At 42.1% G+C, this 16,417-nt stretch overlaps 1 protein-coding gene across 2 annotated transcripts; it reads right to left on the reverse strand.

Moving 5' to 3' along the window:
• Positions 1-680: 680 nt before the first annotated feature.
• sap130a (Sin3A-associated protein a) lies at positions 681-11,039 on the reverse strand. Of its 2 annotated transcripts, none has more exons than XM_035177157.2 (21): positions 10,786-11,039; positions 10,043-10,170; positions 9,699-9,964; positions 8,870-9,037; positions 8,657-8,783; positions 8,417-8,532; positions 8,201-8,325; positions 7,430-7,577; positions 7,259-7,346; positions 7,020-7,124; positions 6,762-6,903; positions 6,145-6,260; positions 5,541-5,834; positions 5,280-5,436; positions 4,506-4,604; positions 4,058-4,416; positions 3,723-3,950; positions 3,514-3,639; positions 3,317-3,420; positions 2,522-2,635; positions 681-2,063 (listed from the first exon to the last, which is right to left on the reverse strand). In XM_035177157.2, the coding sequence occupies exons 2-21, from the start codon at positions 10,152-10,154 to the stop codon at positions 1,905-1,907; spliced, it is 3,153 nt and encodes a 1,050-aa protein (XP_035033048.1). In that variant the 5' UTR covers positions 10,155-10,170; positions 10,786-11,039; the 3' UTR covers positions 681-1,904. The 2 variants fall into 2 exon arrangements, with proteins under 2 accessions (XP_035033048.1, XP_035033049.1); XM_035177158.2 differs by lacking the exon at positions 10,786-11,039 and adding an exon at positions 10,648-10,771.
• Positions 11,040-16,417: the final 5,378 nt, after the last annotated feature.

Genomic DNA, 16,417 nt, shown 5'->3' on the forward strand with positions numbered 1-16,417 from the left:
ATAGAGAAACATTTGCAATAAAAAAATATTTGTATATATCCTCCTGAAACATTGAATCATTTAACACCAAACAAGAAGAGGTATTCTTTGGAGTCTGGTGGTTTCAGAAATTGTGCTAAAGGGGAATGTTTTCAACTCAAATATGAACCTGGGGCTGACTTTTCCTGATCTACAAATACAGTCGTCATAAGTAAATCAATGGGGTCAGCTGCACTTGGAAGCAATAATGTTGTAAATTGCAGATAGTAAAGATAAATGACAAAGCTCCTTCCAGAGATGTGATCATACTACTCCCTGTAGAGGAAATCATGACCTTAAAAGATCCATATTGTCAAAGCATTCAATTGTATAGCACCAAATCACAACATACATTATCTCAAGGCACTTTACAAGGTGAGGTCGAGATCTTACAATATGAAAGAGAAACCCATTCCCACAATGAACAAGCATCAGTGACTGTGGAGAGAAATAATTCTCTCCACATAATCCTCTCATTTAAAATGTATATAATTACATGCAACGGTCAATGTCTGAGCTCACTTCTGAAGGGGATCCACCATCCACTGTGCCTGATACCAGAATGTGGTTTCATTCTTTATTACCGCATAGATATGACTCCTTGCCAAAAATATATTCAACCTTAGAATGAAAAGGAAGAGTGAAAATACCAGCGTGCCTTGTATTGTTTAAGTATCTTTACTATAATTACACAGACAAAAACAATGTACAACAGCTGAATGTTCCAGGCTCACTTCATCTCATAACGTCATTATCGTTACACTCAGCAAAATGAAGCAGCGCACGTCACACAGCACAAACGTGTTTCATCGAGTACAAAACTTGAAAAGAACCAGGTCAATGGAAAAAAACCAACAGCACATTTACAGTGATATACATGAATTCAATCCATCGCTCTGAACGCACAATGAAACTCACTCTCGTTCAAGCACCGGATCTTCTGAAACCAAATGAAACTATCTTATTACCACCACGACACCAGTCTACTTCTGATTAAGTGGGGGATGGTGGTTTAACTGTTTGGTTAGCTTGGCGTATTCCGAATGAAGTATGTTTTTACTTACTGTAAGGACACTATTTATCCTGTCACACCAGGTGAGCACTTCTTTTTGTACGTTAAATTCAATTCAATTTGCCACATTTAGGTTCTTCTAGTAGTTTTTTCCATCTCAACCCATGACAGTCTGAATTTACTTTTAGATTACAACTAAACTAGGTAAACGTTTACCCATGCTAGAGGAACAAATCTGCACAGAGAAAAAAAAGTTAGCAGTGAAAATGGCCTCACCCTTTTCTTTGAATCATCTTTTAAGAATGTTTCGACGGCATGCGAAACCACGTTCACATGTTTCTGTCAATTTCACATCCACTGACAAAATGAAGGCACAGATTGATGAAAAGAGCACAATTGAGATTAGTCTGTATACACAGTTTGCTAAAAATGACTGATTAATCCCATTTAGAACTCTTGGGTGGTTCGTCTGAACTGAAATGCTTTTGTCACTTAGGGATTCACTCCACCTGCCTTCGGCGCTCAACATTAAAAATAAACAACGTGCCCGCTTCAGACGTCGTCTTGGAAGAAGAGGCAGAAACTAAGTTAGTAAAAATGATCTTGGGGTCTTTAGAAATAAACAAAAAGGAGGGAAACAATGATGGGGCCATCCCGGTGGCCACTCTGACGCAACCTACACCGCTCCACGCTCAATGTGTGTGCTGTCTCTTTTTTAAAGTCCTTCTGTCACTTCTCTCCGTCCACTCTCAGGCAGATAGGGAGGGTGCGTGAGATTGTATGCGGCAAATCATAGCACCAAATTCTGAGCAGTTCCTTCACCCCCCCTTTCAGAGAGGGGACAGTGGCGGTCGTCGGCAGAACAGAAGGTCTTTTACGCTCGCTCTTTGCGCTTCAGTTTGGAGGACTTCTTGACGGCGCCGTTCTTGTTGAGCAGCTTCAGCACTTTCTCTTTATGGTCGAGCACTTTCATCATGGTGTCTCTGGCCTCGGTCACCTGGTCCATCACCAGCTTACAGCGCTGCATGTTACCCTGAGGACACAAAACGAACAAATAACTTGAAGCTGGTTTGTTGACAGACAGGACAACGATTTGGGATTAGAAAGCAGTTTTTATGATGTAGTAGCTAAACCTCAGTAAATCCACAAAAATTATCTTGAAGTTAAATTACAGTAAAAATGTATCTGCCTCAATATGGTGGAGCTTTGATGCAGCAAAGGGTTGGTCATGTGAGAGTATTATCTATGTATTCTCATGTTCAGGGGGCAGATGATTGCTGCTCATGTAAATGCACAGGATTTTGCTGCCGTCACTTGTATCAGACATACACTTTATTACTGGATTAGATGAGCATTTTTTCTATCTGGGTAGGGTGAATAAATGTTTCACTCCATGCAAATCAACTTGTTTACAACATCATTTATATGGACAACTTTAATGACAATGACTGCATAACTGAGGTTAGACACTTCTGCAGCTAGTAACCATACCTGTATAAGTTCGTTGATTCGGTGAAGGTCGTCGTCAGAGCCGGCTCTCTTCTTTGGAATCAGACCCTCTTGAAGGGTGGAGAGCCGACTGTACACGTCATGCTCCAAACTCGACTGGGGAGCAAGTAATAATCACATGGTGATTACAGAAGCCCAAATAACATAAGGACTTTCTTTCCACACAGAATTACTGAGACTCAAATGAATATTGAGTTATGTTATATTGCTTCAATTTATTCTGGTCGCTCAGTTGGATGTTTGTTAAAATGTTGAATTTATTGTGTTGCCGGTTACTGCAGTAATATTGTATCATAAAGATGAAACGAGATAATATGTAATCGCTCTTTCACTTAAGCCAACGCCCAAACTCTGCTTTTATTCAAACCTTTGGACATTTAAATTAAGGCATGAAAGCCGTTTTTCAGACATGAACTCCGGAAAAACTCTGGACAATGATGCCAGGACTTTGTCGAGTTTGCCTTTCACATATGAAGAACGCGGGAGGAGACTCTCCAGTCAGAAACTTTTACAACAACATTTCCAGAGCGTTCAGGTGAGGGTGGTGCAGCAGGCAGACGCAGGACATAACGGATCAATTCCACTGCAGGGATCACATGTTTTTGTTTACTGTTAATCAACTCCGGCGTCAGACCGAATCACCATTAGCTCTTGAATCTTGTCATCTTCAAAATCTTAACTTCTATATGTATAGCACCTCCTTTTCATGTCTGAAAGCATTTTAAGATTAATGATAACAATGATTAATATCTTTTCAGGTCTGGGACCAGCACTCACCAACTGCCTGAGCTGTGCAGCACACAGATGAATTTTCCAGCCTTGTGCTCTGCATGCCACTCCTCTCTGATTGGCCATATCCTGCAAGGTGCCCTTCTTCTCTTCTGTGACAGAAATAAAGAACTGCTGTCAGAGAGAAAAAGCCGCTGGCTGTATAAAATGGGGGTATTTTTGCCTGTATGCAATAAGATACTGACCTTTGACCCGGATGTCGCTGTACCTCTGGAAGTGGTGGTAGGCAGCTTTCCAGGGGTTGCGGTAGTGCCGCAAAAGGGTGACAGGAGGCCGAGGCTTGACTGGCACATAACGCACACCTTCTTCATCTAAAACAAAAACAAGAGTTTAAAAATTTATGGTGCGACCAACACAGACTGAAACCATCAATGAATGGTATCACATTACATACCAACATATTCCCTGGGTGGAGATTCACACCTCTCCGCCCTGCCAGTGATGGGCCTGCCAGGGGTCTTTTCTTCATCCGTGCTGTTGGTTTCCACCATCTCGCTCTCCTCTGTGGAAATAACATGCTGCTGCTTGCGGGGCTTCTTCCTCGGGGACGCCCCGGGGATCAGATCTCCTGGAGTGGTTAGGGAGGAGGCCTGGGTGGTGAGTGCTTGCACTGAGTTAGGATCTGTGAGGGAAGAGATGCAAACATCATTAACTTAAGATCTTCTTTAAATTCAGTATTTTTCCCCCCCATCACATCACTGACAAGTGGAGGACAGATGTGCTCCTCACCTGGCTGTGTGTCCATGTTCTCTACCTCCTGTTTGATTTTCACATCTGAGCAGGTGGAGCTGGCAGCACAAGCTGCAGTGCTACTGGCTGCGGGCTGGGTGGGGGAGGCCACGGTGTTGGCCATTGAAGCGGGGACAGGGGGAGTGACAGCCATGGCTGCTGGCAGGGCTGAGAGGAGGGTGGAGGGCTGGGAGGGAGGTACAGGTCCTGGTGTGGCAAGCATGTTGGGGATGGCTTGGGCGAGGTGCTGCGTACTAGAGGACACCATATGCTGCTCTCCTAACTGAGAAGGTAGTGCTTCTACTGTAGCCATGACAGGCGGAGCCACTGCCATGTGCAGCTCAGCTTTGGGTTTCACGCTAAGAGAACAATCCAAAGTGTCAGGTTATAGGCTCATATCAGAACTTACAGTGACAGGATGTGATCATGTGATTTGACAGGCGCTCACCCTGAAGGTCGGGGAGATCCGGCTCCTCTCACGCCACTCTCGATTCTGCCACTGCTGGGTTCACTAGGCTGGGCGGGGATCAGGTTCTTACGAACACAACTAAAACACACAAAGCAGGTTTCTGTCATACTTTATTTGAAGAATATGTCAACCTTCCATACAGCAGAGTTTAAAAAGTGAATTTTTTAAACACAGGTTAGGTGTAATATTTCAGTTGGGGGTTAGATTACTCCAGGGTTAGTTTCACCACAGTCTGTTAAGATTCAGAATCAAGGCAAGAGAAACTCTACAATTACAACGCATATCTTATATTCAATTGTGCATTTTAAGATCCATAAACTTGGGCGACGCCTACAAGTAAATTATGATGGCTTTCTATTTCAGTCAAACATCACCGTTGGTATCATTTTCTTATATTTTTCATCTAACGTTAAAACATTTCCTTCTTTATTCTATCACAGTACAGTGTTTTTCTAATACAACTATTGACAGTTACTTTTCACCGTTCGATTAAATTTAAATGACTAAAAACTTCCATGGAACCGAACACAGCCTTATTGGAAGGGATCATTGTTTGAAGTCATTGATTATCTTGATCATCAGATCTCAGAGGTGTTCCTGTTCATGAACACAGGAAATTAATAATGTACAGTGGCTCAATCCAACTTGAAGACTTGTATGAACAAGCTTTAAGGAAAGTGCAAAGAGAGTTTTAGGAGAAGATGATGAATTCCTGCCTGGTCCAGTGTCTCGTGTGCTGGCTGTTTTACTCACCCTTCATTAGCAGGCTTCTTACGAAGGATGCTGGGTCTGGGGGAGGAGACCAGGGTGGGAGCTCCTCCTACTCCTCCCTGGGCATGTGCCTGGACCATGGTGGCTACAGGCTGGGTGGCGCCGAATGTGCTGCTGATTGGACTGGCTACAAAGCCGTCTGCCAAAACGACCCCCGAGTGAAACAGAGCATGAATTACAAACAGCCCATAACTCAGGAAACTCCGCATTAACACTGTCACACAGAGTCCATGTTATAATTACCAGGTTTAGCTTCAGACTGTGGTTGTTGCTGCTGCTGCTGAGTGACTATAGGCGTCTGCTGTATTCCCTGTGTGGTGATCGACCCAGGCGTGTGCAGGCCCTGCACTCCTATTGCTGCAGGCTGGATACCCTGCGCAGTGATTGGTGCTGGCTGGATCCCTTGGGTGCTGATTTGTGCAGAGGGCAGACCAATCCGATCGACCGCCATCAGCTGCATGTGGTTCAGATGAACAGTTGTGGCCACACCTACTCCAGGCTGAGAGGGCAGTGCTGAGCTCGGAGCTTGAGGGGTGACTTATTGAGAGAAAGCATTAAGTTTAAATAAGGGAAATGTGCTTTCAAGTTGCTTCTTTCACACTTTAGTTTCATATTCTAGCATGTTTTATCTGTATATTTGTTACACTATCACACAACCCTACAAAAAAAACAGTTGCATCACTCTCGTGCAGTTTATAGTGGAATTGCTCTGATCAGTATTAATATACCACATCAATAACATGACATCACATCCTTTTTTCAGGGGGCCAATGTGGATAAACTTTGTTGAAATGTAATGTGACGAGGCTGTGAGCTGTGACTGCAAGTAAAACAACAAAGTGCTTACCAGGATACTGGCGGATGGTAGATACAGAGCTGCTGATTGGGGTGTAGGTGTGTGTCAGGGGGTATGATGAGGAGTAAGCCGGCAGGAAATACTGGAACTGTACTGGCACCGAAGGCCTTAAAAAGAAACAAACATAAGACTTATAAAAGTTCTTCAGCAGATCAAAAAAGTATTTTATCTGTACTTCTTTCATTAATAATAATAATAAATAATTTCCTAATAATTAAGATATGGACTTCATAAGCATTAATCTTCTCTATATTCACATTTTTATAAAGAAGTCATGATTACAACACAACCTGCATTAGTATAGAGGCACATGAAATAGCTAATTGCTGCTCAATATCTATCTTCTAGGTCAAAGTGCCAATCTTGCTTTTATAGCAGCTATATATATATATATATATATATATATATATATATGGGGACAATTTGAGGGAAAGCAGGAAGAATGAAGGATCTTTGCTGGATTATAACTCTACAGTGTTTTGTAGAAGTCTTTCTAAACACAACAGCTAAATATCAGAAGTCAAAACACTGTCTTAATATATAAAAGTTATGTGGATGCTTGGTTTGTATTTGTTTGAAGGATAAATTCACAAATATTGAGCGCTTACCTGTTCTCACTTCTCGCTTCCATGGTGACTGGGTTGGGAGACGACCGGTGCCCTGGGATGGGGATGAGGTTGGTTCTCTCTCCTGGGTAGTCAGGCTGCACGCGGGATGACGAGTGGGCGATGGGCTGAGGGACCACTTTAGCTGTGAGCAACAACAGAGGGTTAAGACAACTGTTAAGAGTGCGCAATAAAACATGCTACAAAACTTCACATGGTTATGAAGCGCCAAATAGTTTTCCAACAAAAAGTCAAACTTACCAACAGGTATGGCAGAGGTGGTCACAGCTGTAGCATGAGAGGAGTGCGAGGCCATCGTCATGGTTACAATAGTGTTACTGGTCATTTGTGTGTGTGGCACCGAGCCTAAACAACAACACAACATCATAAGTGATATTTACATCTGAATAACTGCCCGAGCTGCAGATGATTCTCTGCGCTTTAATCAAATGTAAACTACTCTTAATAGTTAAAATATATTAAGATACAAAATGCAATACCTATTGTAGTTGTTGATGGCACAGTCGTGGCAACAATCGGGGCCACAGTTGCTGCAGCCACCGGCGTCACAGTACTGAACATGGGCTTCTGTGAGGAGAAAAGGGGGCTATTATTTCAGTCAATGTGAAAAATGACATTATCTGTGTAAGCTGCCATAGACAAGAAGTAACCTGTGTCATAGTGTGTGGCGGCTGAGGCTTTTGAGCCCCAATTGCCGGATGTGACGGCAGTGTGATCCTTGTGGCAGTGTCCCGGGACGTCTGAGGCCTCTGAATATTGACGGTGGCTGGAGGGGGGTGAATAGTCAGCCCTGGTCGCCTGAGAGATAAAAATCTAATTAGTGATCTGTTTAGTGCATAAAAAGGCCCAGAAGGAAAGGTCAGTACAGAAAACTCTGTAGAACCAATGGTGATAAAATACAGATTAACTTTGATATCCAGCAAAGCAACTCCCAACTGATTTATACAGTTTTGTCTGTATTTTGTATTGAGTTTTACACAGTTTATCAGTTGTAATTCATACCTGTCAAGTTACAATTCAAGAAGTTAAATTTTATTTGGATCCTACGTTTTTGTTCTGGTTTTCCACAAAGAAAATGATATATAAACTGTCAAATAACTGAAAGAATATGTATAATAGATTTTAACTGGCAGAAAAAAAAGAAGTTTAATATTTTCTCAGACTTCTTTCTTCCTTTGTCTTGTTAAAAATTGGTTCCTTTCACCTTTTCAGGCATCTTAAAGTCCTTCAAGCGAAGTAAAAAGTGAGAGAATAACAATTCAAAGTTTTCTAAACAGTCACAACAGGGTAGCTCCATTGCCTAAAATGTTTTTTTCCAAAACTCATGAAATTAAAAAGTGATCAATTTCTAATCACATCCAAAACTTACACACACACAGCATCTCTGCTTATGCTCTCTTCAATAAATTTGAACTACCTACCCATGTGCTACCTCTGCAGAGTGTGTAACACTTGGATTAATAGATGGAGACTGGGTTCTAGTAGCTGAGATGGGGGCCACCACAGTTGGAAGCACAGCTGTAGAGCTTGTTACAGCAGGACGGGACTGTGAACACAGCGAGATGACATGGTTACACGCAAGGTTTCCAAATGCATAAAACAATATCTGCAGCCCAGTGGATAAAGGTCCAGGGTACCTGAATGGTCTGATGGATAATGTGCTGCACTGTGGGCTGGCCAGGGCCTGCACTTGCTCCAGTGGCTGGTCGTAGGACCGTTTTGGAGCTGGACATTACAGCAGCTGCAGCAGCCCCTGCAGGGTAAAAGGGTGACATAGATCAAGACAGATGCGCCGGCACGAATGAGCTGCAAACATAATACTGTTTTAAGAATGACCAAACAAGCTTTGCATATCTCTGGTATGAAATCATGCATACCTCGGGGTAAATGGGATGTGAAGGTCTGGGGAGGGACGGCAGGGGTCCCGATCTGCAGTGCAGGGGCACCGCTCCTAATGATCTGAATGTTTGCTGGCATCAGGTGGTGTAAGTTGCTGGAGTGGCCCTGAAACAATGAAACCAGACCAGGTCTTCAGTAACCATCCAGAAACCGACACACATACACCGACAGTAAATGTATCATGCACTCACCTGCTGACCACTTATGGTTGCCACAGGAATAGATTGGGTGGGAGCAATACTGCTCTCTATGGTGACAGTAATGTGACCAGGCACCTTGGGGGGAATGGGGATGTGAGCTTGGTTGGAAGCTGGTGCTGGGGCGATAAGACGACTCGGCATGGGTGACTTCAGGACAGCCTAAAAGAAAGAGATTGCTGCTTTTTAGCAATGAATGGTGTTGAAAATATTATTTTTTAAAAACAAACAAAAACAATGTAACTTCACTACAGTTTATAGAACATTATATTGGTGAGCCAGTCTAAGTCAAAGTCTCTAAAGATTAAGTAATTCCAAAATAATATGATGTGGATTAAACAATTGAGCAGGTGGTGTATCCACAAAGAGAAATTAAACTATTCTTCCTGCTGGTACTGTCTTGAAATATAATATTGGGTCTTTGAACACATTAACTGGATCTGATTTGTTTTACTGCAATTAAATTATACAACCTCACTTTTTTTTTTACAAATCTTAAAAATAGAAACCTCTGCAGATACTTTGTTTAAAAAAATGTTTTAAAGTCCAATGTTTTATTCTTTTAAGACATGAGCTGACATACCAGATCTATACTGAGCTCTCTTTAACCACTTAGACTGAAAACAGAACTGCAACTTTCCGTTTTTCTTCTTCGTTGTGTGAATAAGTTGGAACTAAGCACTTTATTGTTCCACAACCACTGAAAGCAGTTTATCTCTGCTAATGTAGATGTCATTTAAACTGTATTTAAACTGTACATGTTGTACTATGAATGTAAAAGCTCTGCAAATGAAAATGTAAACAGTTTAGGCATAATCATCACCTTCATCTGTCCCTCAGTGAGGACGGCAGGCTGACCCTGCTGGAGGTGGACAGGGGGGGCAGACACAGTCACAGGAGTGCCAGCCTGGATGGGCACAGCCTGGGGAACAGCTTGTGGCTGACTGTGCGCCTGCACTTGGGGGTACGGTCTGACCACCATCGTCTCCTGCTTGTCATCTCTGAACGCCAAGGTCCCCCCTCCTCCAGCTGGGGGATGATCCTGCTGCCCGTGCTCAGCATCCCGGCTGCTGTCTGCATCTGTACCACCTATAGAAAATAGATGAACCCATGTTTTTACAGACATCTTCTGAAGCATCCTGTAAATGTGTTCAGTGAGACACTTACCTGAAGCATTTGAAGGCTGACTGACAGACATAAGGTTTCCAGCAGCAGCGATCTGAGGTGCTCCCCCGGTGGAAGGAGGCAGACCGTGTCGGGGGAATTGCTGGGAGCTCATTTTAACTATTTCGGACCTAAACCGGTGTCAGAGTAACAGATTCAATCAAGCATGAGCGAAAGATAATAAATCATTAAGATCTACAGTCAGTTTACGACGGTATTCCTTCTGTTAACCTTGTAGGAGTACAACAATAAAACGCCTCCCGTTAGACAAGAGCGGCTACATGAACATGCTAACAGGGAGCTGCGGAATAATGTAACCTGTGAGCAAAGGAGCCAGGAGCAGCTCAGAGACATGAACCCGCTTCAATTCATTAATACTGCTACACATGCATTTTAAAACAAAGACGAAAACATTTCACGGAGCTTTGATTGACGTTGTAGGAGCAACAACAGACACAACTGACCGTCAACAACAGCACCGCTGCTTTTTAAATATCACGCGTACACGCAATTATAAAATGGCTTCCAGGTTGACATTAACTCATCCAGATAATGTAAACTAAGGTCTTAGGTTACGTTAACGGAAACGTTAAAACTAAAAAAGCTACCTTAGCTAGCAGCAGGCTAACGTTAGCGTCGCTAACCCAGCTGCTGCCTGTTTTTCATGCGAACCCCTGGACTTTCTCCACAACACACGCTCCACCGGGATAAACTTAAAAAACGCGTTCATGGTGCGCAGTCTTTACCGTATCACTGAGTTACTGGGCAATGCTCGTTTTGTGGATTACAGCTTTTTCCATTCGTCTTTTCTTTTTTACCCCAACATGTAAACCGGAAGAACGCTCCGAGAGAACTGGACCTCCCTGCTCCGCTCCACCAATCGGAGAGCAGACAACCTGGCCGCTGACCAATCACAGCTCTGACCGAGCTCAAGTCGCGCCAGGGAGGGGGCACTACGAGCTGCAAGACACGGTCACGTGGTAAACGCTGGCAGTTGCTAGCACGGGAGCTAACCTGTTCAGCTGAACGCTGACTGAAGAGACAATAACGAGGATGTGTGAACGCGCTCTTCTTCACTTCCTGTGTTGCTTTTGCACCGACAACCCTGTGATCGAGACATAACACACTCTTCTAAAGACTCTGATGTCGTAGAGTGCGGATGTGCGTCTTGCAAAATGCTATTTACAAATTGTCTCTTTTCTAAATATGGTGCTGAAGCAGTATTTTTTTTCATTATCACATTTATTTCTCGGTCCACCCCTGTGCGTGCGCAGCTTCTCTGTGAGCTGAGAACACAGAGCCACGAACGAAGCGGAAATAAAAAGGAGAAGTATAAACACTGGTGATCTTTAGCTCAGCTAAATGTGCTAACATGCTACAGTAGCATTCTGATGCTGGCTCGGTCTGTCACGTGACCATCTCTGCAGGTTGAGAGGATGCATTGAGACTCTCCCGCTTTGCAATCTGATTGGTTCCGGCTGCTCGATACACTTTGAGCCCTCCTACTTTACACTGGTGCCACTGCGGTACCTTCAATGCAACGCTAGAGGGCGGGAGCCACCTATGCAGAATCGTCGCAGGGGCTGATTCTGGGTTTCACTTTCAAGTTCAAGTGAGTGTGAAGGAAACTTGTAGAGATGAACAAAAGAGAATTTGTTCACGGGCCTCTTTTCCTGGGGGACAGATTGACATTGGCCTTGGTAGTTTGCATCACTTTGTAAATCTGCAGAAGTTGCGTCTACATGTGTGGAGGTGAGGTGAAGAAAATTGTCAGAGAAAAGGAAGAGCAGATGATGAATGAGATCAGAGAGGAGACAGAAAATAGAGATTTGAATGGATACAGAGGGGAACAGGGGAGACAGAGAGGGCTGGAGGTCAGACAGTGAGGGGTGAATGGCACAGGATGAGGTTTACGAGATAATAAATACGTATGGAGGATGGAGAGACAGTATATATATATATATATATAAGGGATGGGTAATGGGAAAGACAGATGGACAGGGATATTTCCACTGTTACTATAAATTCACTGTTCAGTTTACATCATATAGAAGTCCCAGAGCTCTCTCTCCTCTATCAATGTTGTCTCTGTTTCACAGACAGAGATGGACATTTTAAATACAAATGATTCAGATGTCAAATCTACAGCTGCATTCAAAACACAAAAAAAGTAAAAGTATGTAGAGGATTAAGTAAAGTTTACTTAAATGTACAAAGTGGCCCCCCTCATACTTTTTGTATTATACATAGTATTTTACTGTTTAATTTAGTGATGTTAATTACATTAATGGAAGGACACGTTAATCTATACAGGCCATGAGTTATGATAAAAAACTATGTTTGACCTGCTAATACTTTCAAATGTGTTTCCTTTGTGAATGTGAGGTGCTGTTACAGATTGTTTGATGGCCACAAACATTGGACATAATACAAAGAAAGCTAAAAGTGGGTAGTAAATACGGTTTTGTGACAGGTGGTGACATTTATTTACAGAGGTTGCAACCATGCTCCAGTCGTCACAGGTGAGGCCACTTTTAGACATTTTGTAATTTCTATGTTTACCTTTCACCCAGTGTGATGGAGTCATTTTATTTATAAAGCACCTTTCATATTGTAAGATGTTATCTATATTCAGTTTAACGTCCATTTCGCTGCCCAAAGTTGCTTTCAATTCAAAGTCATTTGATTTTTGTGTCGTTACCATTAAAGTGATTATCTCACTCTTGTGACGACTTACTAACATTAGCAGACATGTCAGACTGTAATTATTGCCAAGGAATATTCTTTGGTGTTTTGTGCACAACACACATAGTAAGTAGTCAAATGGGAGACAGATGAAGCAATTTAAAAAGCAAGTACTGTCAGTACAAGGAGAAAGAAAAAGTGTCAGTGTAACGTCAGAGAAATTAATCTTCAATGAGAAGTTACACAATATGGAGAAAACATTAATAAATTGCACAGAATGAGGCAGGCTGAGACTAGTGTGACATCCATTATTAACATGTGTGTGCTGACAGGGGAATTTCTAGGAAAACATTCTGCCTATGGCTCTTATAGTTACACTGATAATACACACTTTAACTCTTCTTCTGAATGATCTCTGTCGTTTCACATACCGATTTGCCATTTAATCACTTGTCTACATTGTTAATTACTCATTGGCAGTGCAGACTTTTCACAGGTAAGTAGCTTGCACCTGGCTAAACAGTGTGAAGTCTTTGTCACTGACTCAGGTGTGTTTGTGTTCATTTAGCCCGGAGCTCTTCCTCCACAGCACATCTCTGTGTTGTCTCAGACACAGAACATTTTGACTCATCAGCTCATTCCTTCTCCTGTGAATCAGTCTTTCTGGATGGCATAGCTCAGTTGATTCACTGGAAACCACTGGCAGTCCTAGACTATAGTTATCCAAACAGCCACAGTGAACATGGTGTCTCATGAATGCTTTTAATGAGGGACACAGTCCTAGTGTGTTTGTCAGAGCTTTTTCAATGAAAACAGCAGCTGCCAGCTGTGGTCTGCAATGATGCTTATGAGAGCAAACAAATGTAAAAACATTATGTTGTGGCCACTAAAACCAAAACAATTAGCTGAAAGACACTAAAACTCTGTAGAGCAGAAGGGAAATACAGAGCCAGGTAATAATTATCTGGGTTCATCACGATGATCAACTTTGTCATTACCCAAGGTCATTTGATCATTTGTTATTATGAACGTATTTATTCAAATTTCTTCAAACACCTTTACAATGTATTTTTACATATAGCTGATACTAACTTATTTCAGTATATATGATATAATGATATAATAATAATCCAATATTCAAACTTTAGCCATTTGAGTCCTGCATGTTGCTGTCATAGGGAGTTTACCACATTACAACTGTTGAATATTTTGTATAACAATCAAACTATTGTTACCCAACTCCGAAATATTAAACCACATAAAGTCCTTTTGACAAGCTTGTTAGGAAACAATTACCTGATTACACACGAGCAACAATAGTGTTCTTGTCAAAGTGCCGTTTGTTGGATGTATAAGAATACGCAAACTATTAGCCCAGCTTTGGTCTCCACCAACTCCTGAGGGAGATAACTGTCCCTTTAGACACCAAATGTTGCACTGTATGTTCAGCAGCTACTTGATTTGCCCGCCTGTAATTTGGTTCAGGGCAGGTAGCATACACTGGCTGCTGCATATACACACAACGCTAATGAGAGATGTCAAATCAAAACAACAAGCTGAAAAATGCAAAAAGAGTTCAGTAGAGCAAAGGGGAATGGCAGATCTTTGTGGATTATTGTATGAATTTGGTCCATTGATAAATGAAAATATAGATTATTGCAGGTTTAGTTATAAAGTCTAAACTAAGCCTGCATTTTTTTTAAATAGATGGAAGATTTTAACATTGAAGGTCTAGCACAAATGATGAATAAATGATGATGCTGAGCAAGAGCAGTGAAACCTTGACAGAATTGAATGTGTGAATATCTTTCTTTCTTAAAAATGTATTCTTGAAACATGTTAATTGTTTTAAAGGTGCAGCATACAGTCACACAGAGGAATTAGGGGTGGAGGACAAATAAAAGTGGTGGAGTGATGTCAGAGTAGAACAGGTGTGGTACTCTTGCTGCGACTCGGCCACAGTCAACGCTTGAAGCCAAACACAGTCATACCTTTGACTTACCAGCCACACGATGCTGCAAGTGGCACAGACTTCAAATTGGCTGCAAATGCCTCACTATCTGAGAGGCTTGCTTCAACTCAGTAACAGCCCTAAAATTAGAGGACGGTGCCCTGATTTATGTGGAAAAGTTAAGGGGGGTGGGGGCACATTCCATGACTGCTGCAGGCAGGAAGTTTTGGAATCTCCATGGAAATAAAGGCAAAACACGGAGCTCTAGCTTTATTTTTCCAAGTATTTCACACAGGCCTTTAGAGTAAAATATGCTCACAAGCCTCCAAAAGGAGACAGATGACTTGCTGCCAGACACATTGATTTACTCAAATTAGGATACAAATATTGCATGACTTTCATAGTGCAATAAGCACAGAGGCTTGATGAATACAAGCAGATCAGACTGAAACAAATGCAAAGACAGGCTGTGAAGAATATACATAATTTCATGACACTACAGTTAACTGATGGTGTCAAACAAACAGCAAAACTTAATTTTCTTGGAATGTGCTTGATTTATGGCCATTGTTCTTAATCCACTTTGACTGATGCTTTGGATAAGTGAGAACTATTCACAGCTAGTGGGAGTCAAAGTAGTGAAATCATGGTGATAAAAGCAACAATCCAGGCAACAACAGTCATTCCTGCAGCAGTCCAGATGTGTGTGGAATGCACACACGTACTCTGGCGTCAATTTTCTTCATCCTCCCTGGATGACGACGACGACTTGAGGACACCTGAGAGTCCCTGGGAACATATCTCCCTCTGTGAAGTTGTTCAAACTTGGCACTGACTGGAGTCACGTAATCATAACCTTTCACCTGCAGAACCCCTGAACACCACTCACAGTTTCATGGGGGCTCTTGTCTCCTAAATACTGCCAATAGAGGCAGAATGAAATATCTGAAATGCGATCTGACTGAGCACAGATGGGACCAAATAAATCACAGACCCCAGTGTGCTACATGTGTCCCGGACGAAAAAGGCATTCAACAGTTAGTGATTGTCTATTGCAGTTTTTCTGAGCCGAGAAAAGTGGCACTCGCCTACAACAGGTAAAGGCAGCAGGAGGAAAATGTGTGGCATGAAAGGAATCCCATCCCGAGCTCACCAGGGGGAGCAAGGAAGGCAAAAATATTTACATTAACGGTCCCATATTGTAGAAAGTGAGGTTTCCTCATCTTTTTTAATCTATATAATTACATAAGTATCTGAATTAATGGAAAAATGCACACAGCCTTTACTCATTGTGATGAAACTAAACAGTCACAGCTTTCAGTCGTGACCCCAGGACACTGATCTGTACCCCATGGAGAAATATTGTCATTAATGATGTTTCATAAAATAAAATAATGTTAGGTGCCAAGTTTATATATCATGTTTATAAAACCCTAGTGCTCACCACTGGCAACAGGTTTTTAAGCCTTAGATAAAGATCACGATGTTCCACACAAACAATCTTCATTCATACAGTGAATTTAGCTTCAGTTGATCAGGAGTCCCTTGCTCTAGAGTTTCTCATTCAGTGTTTTTACCGAAGATGTTATTGATTGTGAATAAAGATGGTTTAAAACAAAAGTGACAACTCTTGTTTCTCAGCCAACTTGAGCAACTTAACAAGCTGTAAACAAAAGCATAATCCCTTTGTTAAATTGTATTGAATGAGTTACCAAACATTTGCCTTTTTACATCTCCAGCAG

Source organism: Hippoglossus stenolepis, chromosome 14 (genome assembly GCF_022539355.2).
Source record: "Hippoglossus stenolepis isolate QCI-W04-F060 chromosome 14, HSTE1.2, whole genome shotgun sequence".
In the NCBI taxonomy this organism is placed as follows: domain Eukaryota; kingdom Metazoa; phylum Chordata; class Actinopteri; order Pleuronectiformes; family Pleuronectidae; genus Hippoglossus; species Hippoglossus stenolepis.